The 17,738-nt window shown below is 45.9% G+C and overlaps 1 protein-coding gene across 5 annotated transcripts in view; it reads right to left on the reverse strand.

The window, feature by feature from the left end:
- Window positions 1–12,851: 12,851 nt before the first annotated feature.
- The window catches only part of LMO3 (LIM domain only 3), a 96,037-nt gene continuing 91,150 nt past the window's right edge, over window positions 12,852–17,738 (reverse strand). For all 5 annotated transcript variants that reach the window (XM_083402511.1, XM_083402509.1, XM_083402512.1 and 2 more), the window contains exon 4: window positions 12,852–14,633. In XM_083402511.1, coding sequence (XP_083258637.1) covers window positions 14,528–14,633 — 106 coding nt within the window. In that variant the 3' untranslated portion in view covers window positions 12,852–14,527. The remainder of the gene's footprint in view (window positions 14,634–17,738) is intronic.

The following is a 17,738-nucleotide window of genomic DNA, read 5'->3' on the forward strand; positions in this document are numbered from 1 at the left end:
AATCTGGGACTGTCCCTGGGAAATAGGGAACCCTGGAGGGTCTGCCATGGTCGATAACTGCAGACATGTCTTACAGAGAGTATCAGCTAGCATAGAGGCAAATGCCTCTGTTTGACTAAGCCGCAACCACCTGCCCTGTACCTGACCTCATTGATCAGCTGATCATCTAGGTTTGCAAAGAAAGCATGGTGCAATGGACTTTGCAAGGCCCAATGGTAGCCAATTTCCTCCTTCTCTCTAAGCACTAGAGCTCAGGAACAGACAATGAAGCTGAATGTGGAGGATTCAAGACCGACAAAGGAAAGTACAGTGGTACTTCGGGTTACAGATGCTTCAGGTTACAGATGCTTCAGGTTATAGGCTCTGCTCACCCAGAAATAGTACCTCAGGTTAAGAACTTTGCTTCAGAATGAGAACAGAAATTGCGCGGCAGTAGCGGGAGGCCCCATTAGCTAAAGTGGTACCTCAGGTTAAGAACAGTTTCAGGTTAAGAACGGACCTCCAGAACGAATTAAGTTCTTAACCAGATGTACCACTGTACTACTTCACGCAGCACATGGCTTAACTGTGAAATGCATTCCAACAAGAGGCAGTGATGGACACCAGTTTGGATGAGGATTACAGAAATTTGTCAAGGAGAAGGCTATTGGTGGCTACTAACCTGGTGGTGAGGGACACAGGTGGCGCTGTGGGTTAAACCACAGAGCCTAGAACTTGCCAATCAGAAGGCCAGCGGTTCAAATCCCTGTGATGGGGTGAGCTCCCATTGCTTGGTCCCTGCTCCTGTCAACCTAGCAGTTCAAAAGCACATCAAAGTGCAAGTAGATAAATAGGGACTGCTCCGGCAGGAAGGTAAACAGCGTTTCTGTGCGCTGCTCTGGTTCTCCAGAAGTGGCTTAGTCATGCTGGCCACATGACCCGGAAGCTGTATGCCGGCTCCCTCGGCCAGTAAAGCGAGATGAGCGCCGCAACCCCAGAGTCAGCTACAACTGGACCTAATGGTCAGGGGTCCCTTTACCTTTACCTTTACCTTTACCCTGGTGGTTATGTTCTGCCTCCACCGTTGGAAGTGGTATGCTTCTGAATGCCTGGTGCTGGGAACCAGAGGGATGGGAAGAGCTTTTGTGCTCAAATCCTGCTCAGATCCAGCCACCAGTATCTGACTGGTCGCTATGAGAGCAGGATTCTGAGCCAGATGGGCAACTGGTTCCTATGTTCCTAAAAGCATCTGGCTCTATAGTGCTTAAGTGGATGCTGTACTAGATGGAACCTTGGTCTGATTGAGCAGAGTTCTCATTGTGTTCTTAATGTTTAAATATCAAAATTGCAGGTGTCAGACACCTATATTAACTTAAGCATGAATAATAAAGGTCAGTGCGGCACCATGGTGCAGGTATAGGAAATTCAAAAACCCAAGTGTAAGTGTTTCTCTCTCAAAAGGAACTGAAGAGTAGAGTCCTTGGTTTGCAAATTAATACTTGCATTGTTGCTGTCTGCTTTCCCAGTCTGGCTATTATATTCGCTCCTGAAGTGCATTCATTCTGTTTGCACTCAAATATTTTTGCTCGGCTATTCGGTGATCAGATGAACTGTACAGATTCTACCAAGCCTCATGCTGGAATACAAATTGGTTGTGGGTTTTAGATGAAAGCGTAAATGAACTACACTGAATCACAATGCCAGCTGGATTGCGGCGAACTGGCATCTTCCGTAAAACATACTTTTCTAATTTCTTCTGATTTCTTCTCCCCCTCTTCCCATTTCTGTAGGAAAACCTCACACAAACCTTTATCTAAGTTTGCATATTACATTATGTGGAGACACGCTGACAAGAGTGTGTTTGGACTTAGCATGCCCCGCTTTTCAGACAACAGAATTCTTTTTAATTAAAACCATTTTTTTTGTTAAAAAAAAATCAGTATGTGTAATTGCTAACACCTGCTATGTGTTACTAACAGATGTTTCTTACTTACCTAAGGGAACTGTTATAATTACACTATAAGCTTTGTGGAATGGCATTTAACCAAGGTAGAGTAGGAACTTCAGGTGGTGACTTTGTGTTCTTTTATTAGGATTTTCTCTCGGGGGTTGAAGGGAGAAAACGTGAGGTAACAAGGAGCTCTGCAAAAAATCTGTTCCTAGCCACCATATTTTTGCAATCTGTGGCTGTAGAATCTGTTGCCAAACAGATACTGACTGCAGTGGGTTTTCTAGCAATGACAAGCGATCTGGAAACACCTCGTTATTTTAATAATAATACGTGACCCTGCATCAGGTGACACAGACAATTTTAGTCCCTAGACATAATGGTTTTACTGGGCATGCCCTCATTTGGAGGGTTTTGTATATTATGTTGTTGTGTAGGGCAAAGCAGATGCTCTAGCACTGTGATATAGTCCTTACCTTACTCATTGTCTTCAATCCAACCCTGAAAGACAGGAGCAAGCTGGCAGTAAATTACACAGAGCGAGTTGGACTTAACTCTTTCTTAGCAAGAACAGGAGTGCCAGGCCTAATGAGCACAGCAACTCGTCTCTGACAGGTCTTGTTCTCATGAAGCAGTTGCTGAGCCTGAAGGTCCCCACTCCCTCACAGCTACCTAAGTCCCCTCCTCTCCAGAGATTCTCCCAAGCATTCTGAGACTATGCCTACATGAAGCTTCTCCTCCACCCTCTTCACACCTCTCCTGGTTCTGGGAGACCAGGTGGGAGGGGAGCTTGTTGTAGTAGGAGGGGAAGACCCCCATGTTTCTTCACCAACCTCTGCGTCCAACCAGTCTATAACACGAGCCAGGATCTAAAGGTGCCCATGGACATACACAAGTCTTTCTATGTACGCAAATATGACTTCTCTGGTTTCGAACAGCAGATTATTGCAGCAGAGGCCACTCCCATAGTTCTCCTGGATTTCAGGAGTGGCTTTTTGGGTGTCACTGGAGTGGGTGAGACTACGGCCAGAAGTTCCTGCTGCAGACCAGGACCCAGATTTTTCAGTGTTTTTGATTTAAAACAAACAAACAAAAAGAAAATCCTCTCTTGCCCTTCTTACATCTTTAGATATAAGAAGGAAAAATGCAGGCAACAGTCTATCGAAATGTAAAGCAGGATGTGGAAAAAGCCTGGGATGGCTGCCAATTTCACTTGGCTCTCCCCTTCTACTTTATTAAAATTACTTTTGTTTTAGTTTCTGATATTTTGCATTGACAACAGCCCCACAGAGTATTCTCAGGCTCCCCACAACACAAAATGTGGGCTTGGTGGACAGGCTGTTCTTACCGCAAAAACTCTGTGAACCCTGTGACTTAATGAGTCATTTTTGAATGTTGTTTCAAAGGATTACATCTTGACTTTCTTTGGCTAGAGAATTCAAGGCTGATGGCTGGGGTTTATCAACAGCTAGCATGGCCTCGGGACGCGGGTGGCGCTGTGGCTTAAACCACAGAGCCTAGGACTTGCCGATCAGAAGGTCGGCGGTTCGAATCCCCGTGACGGGGTGAGCTCCCATTACTCGGTCCATGCTCCTGCCAACCTAGCAGTTCAAAAGCACGTCAAAAGTGTGAGTAGATAAATAGGTATCGCTCCGGCAGGAAGGTAAACGGTGTTTCCGTGCGCTGCTCTGGTTCGCCAGAAGCAGCTTAGTCATGCTGGCCACATGACCCGGAAGTTGTACACCGGCTCCCTCGGCCAATAAAGCAAAATGAGCACCGCAACCCCAGAGTCGGCCATGACTGGACCTAATGGTCAGGGGTCCCTTTACTTTTACCTAGCAAGGCCTCAGCTGGCTTTCATCTTGACTCCTCTTAAAGTGCTAGGTCACCAGATCTAGCCACCCTTTCGATTTGCCAAAGTGCCCCCAACCTGGCATAGGTTTGTGGTCTGGGACACTGCACAGAACTGATTGCTGATTGCTGTGCTGGAAAATCAGCGGGAATAACGTGTCCCAAAAGGAAGAACACTGGGAAATATTATCATTATCATTATCATTATTATTAATTTGTACCCCACCTGAAGTGTAGGTGGGTTCCCACAAGGCAAGACACAGTGATAACAGCAAGAACCTTTATTGAACTAACAGAACTCGACAACAGGGGCAAAGCAACTGCTTATATACATTTCTGAAGGCCTGGGACACTTCTACTCCCAGTGTGATTGGCTGTCTAAACTTCCAAGCTGCGAATCGTGACTCAGAGTTTAAGGGCCAATGCCAGAGGCCCAAATCCTGGAATGTTCTGTGATTGGATATCACGTATCGAATCAGAACACAGGGGCTCAGAACCCTTAGTCCAGACTCAAGCTCAGGCAATCGCAGATCACTGAATACATAACAACATCCTTCCTCCTAATGAAGCCCAGGGTGACAAACACAAAAGCTATTGTGGATTTATGGACTTTGGGGTCTTGTGTGCAGCCCTTTTTTGGGGGGGGGGGAGTGCTATTCACTTACCTAAATAAATGTGGTTATGATGCTAAATGTATCAGAATAAGTTACTTAATAATATGGGCTATCTTCTATTATATTACAGTGGTACCTCGGGTTAAGAACTTAATTCGTTCCGGAGGTCTGTTCTTAACCTGAAACTGTTCTTAACCTGAAGCACCACTTTAGCTAATGGGGCCTCCTGCTGCCGCCGCGCCGCCGGAGCATGATTTCTATTCTCATCCTGAAGCAAAGTTCTTAACCCGAGGTAAGAACTCTGATCTGGTGGAACACTTTGTCACAAGAGACTAGGGCCCTGTGGGACTTGACATCTTTCTGCAGGGCCTGCAAGACAGAGCTGTTCCACCAGGCCTTTGGCCAGGGCACAGCCTGACTCCCTCCTTCGGCAATCTTCGTGGAGCTCTGGCCCAATGGTTGCCATTGGTTTGATTTGAATTAATTTTATAATGAATGATTTTAGAGTGTTGTGTAGTACTGTTGTACTGTTTTATTGTTGTTAGCCGCCCTGAGCCCTATTATTATTATTATTATTATTATTATTACTATTACTATTTATGGGTTAGCGGAGTCTGTAACCTGAAGTGTATGTAACCTGAAGCATATGTAACCCGAGGTACCACTGTACTAAAGAGTACTTTAACATTATAGAAAGCATAGCTGTCAACTTTTCCCTTTTTAAAAAGGGAAATTCCCTTATTCCGAATAGGATTCCTCGCAAGAAAAGGGGAAAGTTGACAGCTATGATAGAATGAAAGCCGCTCTCTTCATTCAACAGTGAATTTTATTTGAAGGAATGAAATGCAAAACTGAAGATGTTTTGTAAAGTCTTCTCAGAAGCTAAATGCTCATGAGATACAGAACAAAAGTAACGTTCGACTGTTTTAAGGGTGCAGGTAATAGTCTACCAAGTCAAAGCTTGGCAAAGCCTAAGGGCTTTTAAACCAAGACATGATTCAGAGTTATGAGCCTGTAGACCACAGAGCCTAGGACTTGCCGATCAGAAGGTCGGCGGTTCGAATCCCCATGACAGGGTGAGCTCCTGTTGCTTGGTCCCTGCTCCTGCCAACCTAGCAGTTCGAAAGCACATCAAAGTGCAAGTAGATAAATAGGTACTGCTCCAGTGGGAAGGTAAATGGCATTTCCGTGTGCTGCTCTGGTTCGCCAGAAGCGGCTTAGTCAAGCTGGCCACATGACCCGGAAGCTGTACGCCGGCTCCCTCGGCCAATAAAGCTAGATGAGCGCCGCAACCCCAGAGTCAGTCACTACTGGACCTAATGGTCATGGGTCCCTTTACCTTTAGCTTTGTGTCTTGAGGAGGTGTGATGTCATCAGATAAATTGCCTTAATGCTTTCGGAGCAACAGATAGAAAGCCTGCTCCATTTTCTGCAGGGCAGCCTTTCAGAATACAAGCAGCTGCCTTGTACCACGTCACGTTCTCCCCTCACCCAGTACAGTGGCATCTCTCAAGAATTCCAGGAAGGTGGTCTTCCACATCACCTATCGAAAGGCCAAGCTAGATGGGGTGTCAAATGCATCTTTGCTTTTAACCTGCAAATTTTCAAAAATGCAATAAGCACCAGTTCCCACCCACCCCCTGAAAATAATTATAGGAAGCAGAGCAGGAATGCAGGTGGAGGCAGGGGGTGGGGTTAGCTCTTAATGTACCTTTTTTGTGGAGGGAAATATCCCATTGGCCCCGGTAGGGGATTTCTCTGCAATGCAAATTGAGTTAAATTCCCACTCCATGCCTGCCATGATCCTGATCATTATTGCCCCCACCTCCAGTTGATACTATTTGCATTTTTTAAAAACCTGCATTTTAAACACAATGATGCGTTTGGTGTCAAACTTGGTTGGCCTTATGATCCTTTTAAACTGAAGAGATTAATGCTGGAGATTGATCTTGGAACCTTTTTTCATGAGACGTATGTATTCTCCCGCTGAGCTATTAGGGCATGTTAAGAAGTAAAGGCTATGGTTTCTTGGCCTGCAGAAAGAAGAGCCTACAGCATGGGTAGGCAAACTAAGGCCCGGGGGCCGGATCCGGCCCAATCGTCTTCTAAATCTGGCCCCTGGATGGTCGGGAATCAGCATGTTTTTACATGAGTAGAATGTGTCCTTTTATTTAAAATGCATCTCTGGGTTATTTGTGGGGCCTGCCTGGTGTTTTTACATGAGCAGAATGTGTGCTTTTATTTAAGCCACTTCCGAACTGGAGAGGAGGTGGGGTTGTGGGCTTCACGTCCACCCCACATGTGCGGGGACTAGCCTGCAGCCTCCGCGCGACTGAGGGAACTCCCGGCTGCATCACCGCCTGGCCAGCCAATCGGCTGGTTGGCTGGGTGTGGCTAGCGCTATTTAGCGCTGGCGTGCCCGGGGGATCTCCCTCTTTGGCCGCTTCTACGCTGTGGTTTCCCACCCTCCCTCCCTTTTAGGTTGTCCATCTGACCTTGCTATGGACCTCAGTTGGTCGCCGTTGAGGGGCCTGGTAGGAATTTTTCCATGTGGCAAATTGGCACCAGCCACAAGTTGTGGCCATTTTTAGCCCATTAACCTTGGTGTCATATGTCTTTATTTCCTCTGGGGTAGGCGGGAACTTGCCATGCAAAAATGCATCTCTGGGTTATTTGTGGGGGCTGCCTGGTGTTTTTACATGAGCAGAATGTGTGCTTTTATTTAAAATGCATCTCTGGGTTATTTGTGGGGCACAGGAATTAGTTCAATATTTTTTTTCAAAATATAGTCCGGCCCCCCACAAGGTTTGAGGGACAGTGGACTGCCTCCCTGCTGGAAAAGTTTGCTGACCCCTGGCCTACAGGATAGAGGGGAAGGAAGATTGGGACTAACACAGACCCATGTGCATCTCTTCTGAAGTTACAAAGGAGGGACACTTTAGCCACGACCTTACCTGGCCTCCACAAAGTAAGAGCACAAGAACTTCCTGCTGGAGCAGGCCAGTGGCTCATCGCATCCAGCATCTTGTTCTCACATTGGCCAATCAGATTCCTGTGGAGAACCTGCAAGCAGGATTTGAACCCAAGAGCGCTCTCTCCTCCGGTTGTTTCCACCAAGAAGCACTGCTGCTTTCAGGCAGAGCATAGTCCACATGGCTAGTAGACATCAATAGCCCTCTCCTCCATGAATTTGTCTAACGCTCTTTCAAAGCCATCTAGGTTGGTGATCGGGACGCGGGTGGCGCTGTGGGTTAAACCACAGAGCCTAGGACTTGCCGATCAGAAGGTTGGCGGATCGAATCCCCGCGACGGGGTGAGCTCCTGTTGCTCGGTCCCTGCTCCTGCCAACCTAGCAGTTCGAAAGCACGTCAAAGTGCAAGTAGATAAATAGGTACTACTCCGGCGGGAAGGTAAACAGCGTTTCTGTGCACCGCTCTGGTTCGCCAGAAGAGGCTTAGTCATGCTGGCCACATGACCTGGAAGCTGTACGCTGGCTCCCTCGGCCAATACAGCGAGATGAGCGCCGCAACCCGAGTCAGTCATGACTGGACCTAATGGTCAGGGGTCCCTTTACCTTTACTTTAGGTTGGTGGTAATCACTGTCTCCTTTGGGAGCGAGTTCCATAGTTTTAACTAATAATGTGTTGCCTGGAGAAGTATTTTATTTCATCCGTCCCAACATTCAGCTTCGTTGGATAGCCGCAAGTTCGAGTGTCCCCTTCCTCTGTTTGCTCAGTGTCAGACAGCTGGCTCTGGTACAAGAAATGAGAAACAACTTGCAGAGTTGTTGAACTACCAATGGATAATCCGGAAAAGCCTTTAGCTTCAGCCTCTTATCTGTAAAATGGGAATAACAGCGATGGGCAATCTTGTTAGGGAGCACAAGATAAGAACGGCGAAGTTTGCAAATCAAATAGAATTGAATAATTGGTTTCCTCTGTCTTGGAGCATATCCACGACAGAAGGCACTCTTCCTATGCCCCACTTTAATGAAGCTAGTAATCACACAATTACTCTTAGGCGTGTGTGAAATATGACACTGGCCATGGCACTATCTATATATCTATAACATGGGAAAGCAGCTTCATTTGTAAGTGCCTGCCGCGTCAACCAAACCGCATTGCAATCAAAGTGATCTAAGGGTGACTCATTAATTAATTGTTCTTTTTTTACTGTGCGCTATTGAATTAATGAGTAATTTGTGCTGGGTAACTCTCTGAACACATTGATTACATGAGATATTTTCTGGGAAGCTTTCATCCCAGGGACATGCTGGAGAGAAGGAAGGAGCTGAACATCCTTCCTGTAGCCTCCTTAATGGCAGGTCCAGGAGAACTAAATCATCCAAAGGGCATTTAGAATGTACCTGAGCCAGGTGGCTGGCAGCTTCAGATGCTTTCCTTCACACCACTCCTCCTATAATACTGCTAACTAGTGATGTTAAGCTGTTCTCTTGCCCATCGCTCTCTGGCATTATAATTGAGTATGTGCATTTGAGTGGTATTCTTTTTTTGTGGGGAGCACAACTGCTTGCTTCTCCTGCATGGACGCCATAGGAGAGTTCTTCAGCAATGCCCATTCCATTCAATAGCACTTACAATGGGTGCAGAACATCGAACCAGGAAGCCGATGCGTTTAAGTTGGGGAAGAGCTGCTATTTATTTTACTTAGGCCATGGGGTTTAGGACGGCAAACTGCATTTCCTTCGTTTGTGGTGCTGGGGCATGATATGGCACAAAGGGCCATTGAAACTATGCTTTATTTAAACCCCATGTGCAATATTCGTTTATAGGATTTAGGTGGATTTTTTGTTTAATCCCTCGAACCACAAATGGGCAAATTGATAATGGAGTTGGGCGATGGCAGCACAGATGAAGCTTTCAGAACAATCAATTAAATGCATCAAATTATGCCCAGCAATCACCCCAGATCTTCTGGGAGTGGGGTGTGTGGTTTTGGACAAGATTTGTTCTAGGCACAGATGACTGCAAACTGCCCACTGCTGAGAAAATTACAAGAAACTACTTAGCATTACATTGTGTGTGTGTGTGTGTGTGTGTGTGTGTTGGTAGTGGGAATCTTTAAAACCCTCCCTTTGCCTGCAGAGTCCAAAAATGTTAACAAGATTGCTCCCCCTCCCCCGGTCTTTCTCTCTGATGAACACTTTGTTCACTGGTAGTTAAAACCAACTGCAAACTGATGTAGGGGAGGAATTCTTTTAATTTTAATTTTTTTAAAAAGAACATTGGGGCATGTGATTTTGAAAGAGTGATGACTCAAGATCGGGAGAAAACTGCACCAAACACAGGCTGTGCTTATGTAATTCAGGTGTGACATGCAGAGGGTCCCAATCCAATCCCTGGCATCCCCAGGTAGGGGAGGGAAAGTTGACTGTCAGAAGCTGCCAAGAACTGCTGCCAGTCCTAGAATCAGAGAATTGGAAGGGACCCAAAGTCCCACCCAGTCCAACTGCCAGCCATGCAGGAACCACAGCTAACCAACCCCCTATAGACAGTCACTGTAGCCCAGTGGTTTTCAACCAGTGTGTCGTGGCACCCTGGGGTGCCTTGAATGATAGCCAGGGGTGCCGAGGGCAACATTGACCTCTGTCCCTCTTTCCCTGCCTCTGATGTCCTCTCGTGTCTCTGCCTCCCAAAGGCTTGCATAGTTTTTTATCACAGCAGCCCTGGCTACAAGCTCTGCAGGTGAATGATGCCTCTGAGGGCACCTCTGGGGGAGGGCAGCTCAGAGACCAGGGACAGCAGCAGCTGCTGCCCAGATGACTCCCAAGGAGAGGGGAGAGGAGAGGAGGATGAGGGAACACTTAGGGACAAGGGAGGGTGTTCGAAAAAGGGTGAGAGGGTGCCAGCTCTGCAGGAAAGGGGTGACATAACTGGGCTCCTGAGCCTCACAGGAGTGCTGCAGAAAATGTAGTTGGTCAAGGGAGCCGTGGACTCAAAAAGATGGGAAACTTCTGCTGTAGCCAATTTAGTTGAGCAACTTTCTATGCAGCCCCAATGAGACAGGCAGCAACCAATAGCATTGACCACCTGTAAGGAGAGAACAGGGGAGATTGCCCTATGGGTTTACAGTGAACGAGCCAGGGGCAGGGGCAAAGTGTGTGTGAAAGGCTGCCATCACTGCTGCTCCTTTGGGAAGCATGTGGAAGAAACCTGAATTTTATTATGCTTCCCTCGGTGGCAGCTGGAGCTTGGAAACCCCGCAAGGGGGGAGTGGGGTTGGCGAGCAGGGATGCAGCTCCTAGTACATATAATAAAAGATGTTGGTGTTGCCATGCTGCAGTTTTGGGGGAAGCTTTGGGACCACTGCTTTATGTGATAAATGCAGACAAACCTGGAAATGAGTTCCAGTTGCCTCTTTAGCAAACAAAATGTTGCAACAGGGCTAATCCACACTTCCATTTGTCCTGTGCCGTAGCGGTTTTGCCTTGGCCCTGCTGGCACTCTGCAGAAAACCCTACTGCCATTTGTTCCAAAGATTCGGTTTCCCCAGGGGGAAGTGGTGGGCCAAATGGAGGTGTGACTAAGCCCACAGTCTCTCCCAAGCCCAAGTATAGGAGCGTCTCCACCCTCATCGTTCTGCCCAGAAACTGAGGTCCAGCTCCAAAGGCCTTCTGGCAGTTCCTTCACTGCGAGATGTGAGATTACAAGGGAACCAGGCAGAGGGCCTTCTCGGTAGTGGCGCCTGCCCTGTGGAATGCCCTCCCATCAGATGTCAAGGCAATAAGCAACTATCTGACTTTTAGAAGATATCTGAAGGCAGCCCTGTTTAGGGAAGTTCTTAATGTTTGATGTTTTCTGTTTTGATTCTGTTGGGAGCCGCCCAAAGTGGCTGGGGAAACCCAGCCAGATGGGCAGGGTATAAGTAATAAATTATTTTTATATATTATTATTATTATCCATTATCACATATGCCTCTGCATATGTGAATTCAATTAAGCTTTCATGGCCAATAGCCATTTTTAGATTTTTATTCCTATTGAGACTTGTGCTCTTGCACATCTGTGTATGAATATCTTTGTGGTGAGTGCTTTTAAGAAAGGAAATAGGATCATCTTGATCAGGCTTCCTCAACCTTGGCCCTCCAGATGTTTTGAGACTACAATTCCCATCATCCCTGACTACTAGTCCTGCTAGCTAGGGATCATGGGAGTTGTAGGCCAAAAACAACTGGAGGTCCGAGGTTGAGGAAGCCTGATCTTGATCATATCCCATAGCTTTGATTCTTTTCTAGTATGGCTGCATCCTATTCTGGATGCTTCCTAACCTCACAGCTGTGCTAAACATGCCATGTAGGCAGATGACAGGATAATGTAGCTAGTCACCCTCACTTCACAGCTGGAGCTCCACAGCAAACTGTCTTTGGGGTCAGTATCTGACAAGTCATGGTGGAAACAGACAGGATCACCCCCTGCATGATGCGTTGAAGAGCTACCACCAACCAAAAGCAGTCAGCGATGCTCCAAAGGAAAAGCAGTCAGTGTTGCCCCAAAGGAACCAATGGTACTACTTGGCTATGGCACAATCGCCTTCCTGTAGAAAAAGTGTAGAACAGGGTTTGTTTTGCCCTCCCCCAGCCTTGAGGCTGCAGTACCTTGAGGGCAACCTTGAAGGAGCTGGATGCCAGAGGTCGGCCGGGTAGAGGTAAGTAAGTGCAGGTGCCACTTTTAACAGGTGCCACAGCAGGGTCCATTCGTGCTGTGCAGAAGCCACCTAATACACACACACCTCCAGTTGGGCAAGTAGGAGGCATTATTGCCATTTGAGGGCACATTCCAGCCAGGAGAAAGGATGGGAAGCAGACCCGGTGAAGCATATGGGCCTGAGGACTGGATAGAGGCCAGGAGAACTGCATTGGTCTCTTGGACCTGATGTTTCTCACCTCTGCTGTACGACCACCAAACTGTCTAAAAAGGGTTGCATGAATTAATCAGGTAGAGATGTCAAACATAGGAGTGGATTCTGGTTGGATGACACCATGGAGCTGCAAAGGTTGATGCTAAAATAACATCCCCAAACATCCCATGCTATTTGGGGAGAGCATTTTGCTGCATGCTTTTGGGGAAGCGGTGAAATATTCCCAAGGGTTTCTCCAGAGAAACTGATGCTCACTTAATGAGGAATGAAACTCATGTTAGCCAATAAAGATTAAAATTGAGTCCACAGCTGTACCCCAAACTCATAGATGGTGGGACTGGAAAGATAATTTCACTGATCATTTTTTTTTTCTAATGGAGGACTGAAATTCTCTAACAGCTTAGGAGAACTTTTTGAAAAGTACTCAAAATTGTTTTCTGAGGAATCTTAGGTTACGTGAAGTGATGGCCGCTGTCTTCTTTGCAAACCAGTGGCAAATGTGGTAACTGGGGAACTGGTAGTTGGCTAAAAAAAAGTGGAGTTGAGTCGGTAGATGAGAAGCACCAGCTTGAGATTTTGCCATCCAATCCTTAGAGTTTATTTATTTTGTAGACTGCCCCACCCAAACAACTTGGAATGGACAACAATAAATTAAGAAACAAAGAATACAATATCCAGTCGAATTTTGATTAAACGCATCTACAAAAGTCAACAGATGTGATAGCCTCAGCGCTCTGAGTGGAGGTTCTTCATTTCCATCTCCCCTTCCCCCAGCAGCTCGTATCGAAAATGCCTGACAACGCTTCTGAAAGGTTATGCAGGTTTTAGCGAGTCTCCAGCATGACAGCACTTCCATAGCTGTGGGGCAGCCCCTAGGAATGTCCCTCTGCAAGGCCCAGATGTCTTGAGTTGGTACTGAGGAGGTGACCTCAAGAGGGCGCTCTTGGTCAACGTTATGGGCTGTGATGGTCATATGGAGGGAGACAGTCTCTTAGGTATGCTCTACCCAAACCGGATAGATGTTTAGGCAGGCCACTGATTTTTCTTTTCTTAAATAACGTTTCTGTACAGGAGCAGAAATCACTATGCTACATTAAAATAACTTCAGAAATATATATATACATATAAAATTTTTACATGACACCCAAAGGCACTGATTTGCATTGGGGCTCAGCTCCTCATTCCCAGTTATATTGGAAACAAGCAATTACATATATATATATATATTGGAGGGGGGAAGTATACAGAACACAGTAGCCCCCGCCCCAAATAATTAAACGCCCACTCCGTAAGGTTGAGAAGTACTGCCAACAAAGTTGTGGGGGCAAACCCCCGCTGAAATTCCGTAGCAAACAGAAAGTACTTTTTGAACTGTATGGAATAAAATAGCTAACATCATTCAATATAATAATAGTAATGATAAGAAAAGCTTGCATGAGATCTAATGAAAGACTGAGAACCTTGGAAGCTTCAGCGTGGTTAGCTAGAATTCTAATCCAGTCTGAAATTAAGCACCTCCAAATCCCATCAGTTTCAATGGGAGAGTTTAGCATGCACTTAAATAGACCCAATTCAAGTCAATGGAACTGTGCACTTAACTTTGGCCAGTTTTACCCATCAGTTTTAATTCAATAGATCAAGCATTGGTGAAGCTCTTAAAACGGAGAAGAATGCATGGGATTGGCTCTCTCTCTTTCTCTCTTTTTTTTTGCTTTTGTTTTGTTTTTACTAGAAAGATACAGCTCTTTCAAAATAGCTGGTAGATACAGAAAGCATAAATATACAATAAAGTTTAAACACCGATTGTACTAAATGCAACAATACAAAGAAGCAAATGGTAACACAATAAAACTGTATTACATTTGTGCTTTGAATATTACAGTATATTATATACATTGGTCCAAAATAAGCATCTCATGCCAAATGACGCAAAATAAAAAATAAAGTAAAATAAGATAACCAAAACAGCAAGCAAAAGAGAAAAAGGAAAGGGGAAAAAAACTCCAGCAAGTATTTACATTATCTTTTAATAAACATTCAACTGTGAACTGGTGCAATTTCCACTACATATATTTGAAGTCCGCCTCTTATTCCACACGACCATCCTGTCTCCCTATTTCTACGCTATTCAGTAGGTTCTGCCATTGTTTTTCTTTTTAATATATATATATGTATATATATATACACGTTGAACAAAAGCAAAGAAAAGAAAGGGTAAGAACATAGTGCTTCAATATTCTCCGCGACGAGGCATCGGATCAGCGAACTTGGGGTGCGTAACCTTCTTTCATTAAACCCTCCTCATAGTCTGTCTGGCACAGTATCATGTTGTTCTTTAGGAAAAATTTGTCTCCCACGCAAAATCTGGAAACACAAGAGGGGGGAAATAAGATGAGAAACGTGGAGGATCCAAGTTGCATTTAGGTGTCAGGAAAACACACAGTTTTTTGTTGCCATCGGATGAGCCTCGCCAATGAGGGGAACGACCAGAAACACTCCTACCGATGACCTCAGTGTTTGAACTGGAATATACCCAGGGACCTAAATTGTCCAGGGCTTTGTACATTAATACAAGGACCATGAACCAGGCTTGGTAGTAGATGAGCACCATTTCCACATTGGTGTCAGATGTTGTGGGCCATGTTCCCTCATCAATTTCTGCACCAGCTAGAGCTTCTGGAGCATAGGCAATGGCAGCCCCACCCAGAGTATGTTGCAGTAATCCATCCCTGGGGTTATGAACCAATGGACCACAGCAGTTGTATAAAGACCAAGCCACTGTTGACCACTTCTCTTGGTGGCACTATAGAACGTTAGACATTACAGAAGCCTTTCCCAACCTGATGCCCACCAGATGTTTGGGACTACAATTCCCATCAGCCCCAGCTTAGGGAAGGCTGCACCACAGCGTCACAAAAATCTTCACTTGGTGGCTTTGCCACACTACTTAATTCCATCCGCATCGCTGTCAATCGACATTTCAGGCCCGGGAGGGGTCATGTGAATTGGCCTTTATATACAGCCAAGCTAATTTCGCACTAAGTGTGGCATGGGCATTATTTTTTCAATGGGTTCATTTTTCCTTAATAACAAAAAGAGAGCTCTCTTTTAACGCCCGCCTGGAGAAACAGGGGGAGCACCACACCCCAAGGGGTCTTTTGGCACACAGAAGAGCTTTCGCTAATGAATGATCGTGCACCGGGGGGTCACATTCTGTTTGTGGCCAACGCTCCATCTATAAAAACATATTGGGAGGTGCGACACCCAAAAGCTCCAATTAAACCAAATCGAGTAACCTAAATGAACTTCTTAGCATTGAGGCAGACAGATGAAAACCAGTCTCCCTCAGCTAATTACCCGCTTTACTCTCGAAACTATTGTTTAATTTGGTAATGGATTACAATGTTCTTTTTTGCCGTATAATTTTCCAAGCGAGCGACATCTTGGACACAATTAGAAGCAGAAATAAATGTGCACGTTGTTTACGGTAGATTTAACAACAGAGTAGCTATGGGAATAGGCTGTATATGTACTTAATTGTAACAATTTAACCTTCAAATAGCGGTGTCTGGTGTAGTTGACCCAGTAAAAGTACGTATAATTACACAAGTTGACCTTGGCGACCTTCGATTGTGGGCCCCCCCCACCCTCCCCACCCTTTTTATCAGTCAGTCAGTTTCTAATGATGTCTGAAGCAGAAATCTGAGGGAATTGTCACAGAGTAAATTGTGTATTGAAAGGAGGCCTTTAATGTTTTGTGAAGTTGTGAGGTTTTAAATGGGGCAGCAGTTGGGCTGATTTACATTTGTAAAGATTGGAATGCTAGACAAACAGCGAACCCATTTATTTTCCAACCGGGTAGCTTTGGAAATTTATCCTTATGCTCGCTAAATAGAGTGAGGGAAAATAGTGTAATAAAAAAGTGGATTGAAAAGAATTAGCTTGGCTCCTGAAGGAAAATGGGGCTGTTTATGTGTGGACTCCCCTCTCCTCCCCACCTCACACTCTCCCCCATCTCTCGGATTAATACCCGCTCATAGCTCTTGACTGAAAATACAGATTATGGAACCCGTTCCTGAAAACGCTTTTCAAGTTATTTATGGTCAAAGCAGCTTCATAGAGAAAACACACACTCCTAATTTCGAATCCTTCCCTGACATATTTTTATATTTTGTTATATTCCACCTACATCTTATTGAATGGAGCAGATGGAAATAAAAAAGGGCTCCTGCGGAGGGGAAGCAGTTATTTTCTGAGCTCTTTAGCACCTGACCATTTTTGTTTCTCTGCAAAAAAACAAAAAACCACCCCTATGTTAAACAGCTTTTCTGGCCAAATTGCACAATACTTGCAGAGTTCTTCCTCCCACAATGCGTACCTCAGTTATATAAAAAGAAGCTCTTATGAATATATAACTGGGTGTGTGTTGGTGGGGGGAAGAGTCTTCCCCCTCCAATCACATCTCCCCTGTTGATTGTGGCCAGAGTGGTCCATCCTCACTTAGGTAAAGGTAAGACTCCCTGGAAAAGACCCAGATGTTGGGAAAGATTGAGGGCACAAGGAGATGGGGATGACAGAGGACAAGATGGTTGGACAGTGTTCTCGAAGCTATCAGCATGAGTTTGACCAAACTGCAGGAGGCAGTGGAAGACAGGAGTGCCTGGAGTGCTCTGGTCCATGGGGTCATGAAGAGTTGGACACGACTAAATGACTAAACAACAACAACAAAGGTAAAGGACCCCCGGGCGGTTAAGTCCAGTCAAAGGCGACTATGGGGTTGCGGCGTTCATCTCGCTTTCAGGCCGAGGGAGCCAGCTTTTGTCCACAGACAGCTTTCCAGGTCATGTGGCCAGCATGGCTAAACCGCTTTGGGCGCAACAGGACACCGTGACGGAAACCAGAACCCACAGAAATGCCGTTTACCTTCCTGCCACAGCAGTACCTATTTATCTACTTGCGCTGGCGTGCTTTCAAACTGCTTCGTTGGCAGGAGCTGAGACAGAGCAACGGGAACTCACTCCGTTGTGGGGATTCGAACCACCGACCTTCTGATTGGCAAGCCCAAGAGGCTCAGTGGTTTAGGCCACAGTGCCACCCGCATCCCTCTCCTTGCTTAACAATGGTAGCCTTGCCTCATGCACACCTTCCCAGAGCTGCACCAGAACAAAGGTGATTCTTCCTTCCCTTGGGGAAGGTCTATAGCTCAGTGGAAGAGCATCTGCCTTGCAAGAAGAAGGTCCCAAGTTCAATCCCTGTCATCTCCAGGTAGGGTTAGGAGAGACTCCTGCCTGAAATCGTGGAGAGCAGCTTCCAGGCAGTATAGTCATTACTGAGCTAGTTGGACCAACGGTCTGACTCTATATAAGGCAGCTTCCTATGTAAATGCAGTACTGGTGGACTGTTGGGCTTACAGATAGGCTCAAGGTGGAGAACTGGTGGCTCTCCAGATGTTACTCTCATCAGCTCCAG

The sequence above is a fragment of the Podarcis tiliguerta genome (genome assembly GCF_965153285.1).
Source record: "Podarcis tiliguerta genome assembly, chromosome: 10".
Taxonomy (NCBI): Eukaryota; Metazoa; Chordata; class Lepidosauria; order Squamata; family Lacertidae; genus Podarcis; species Podarcis tiliguerta.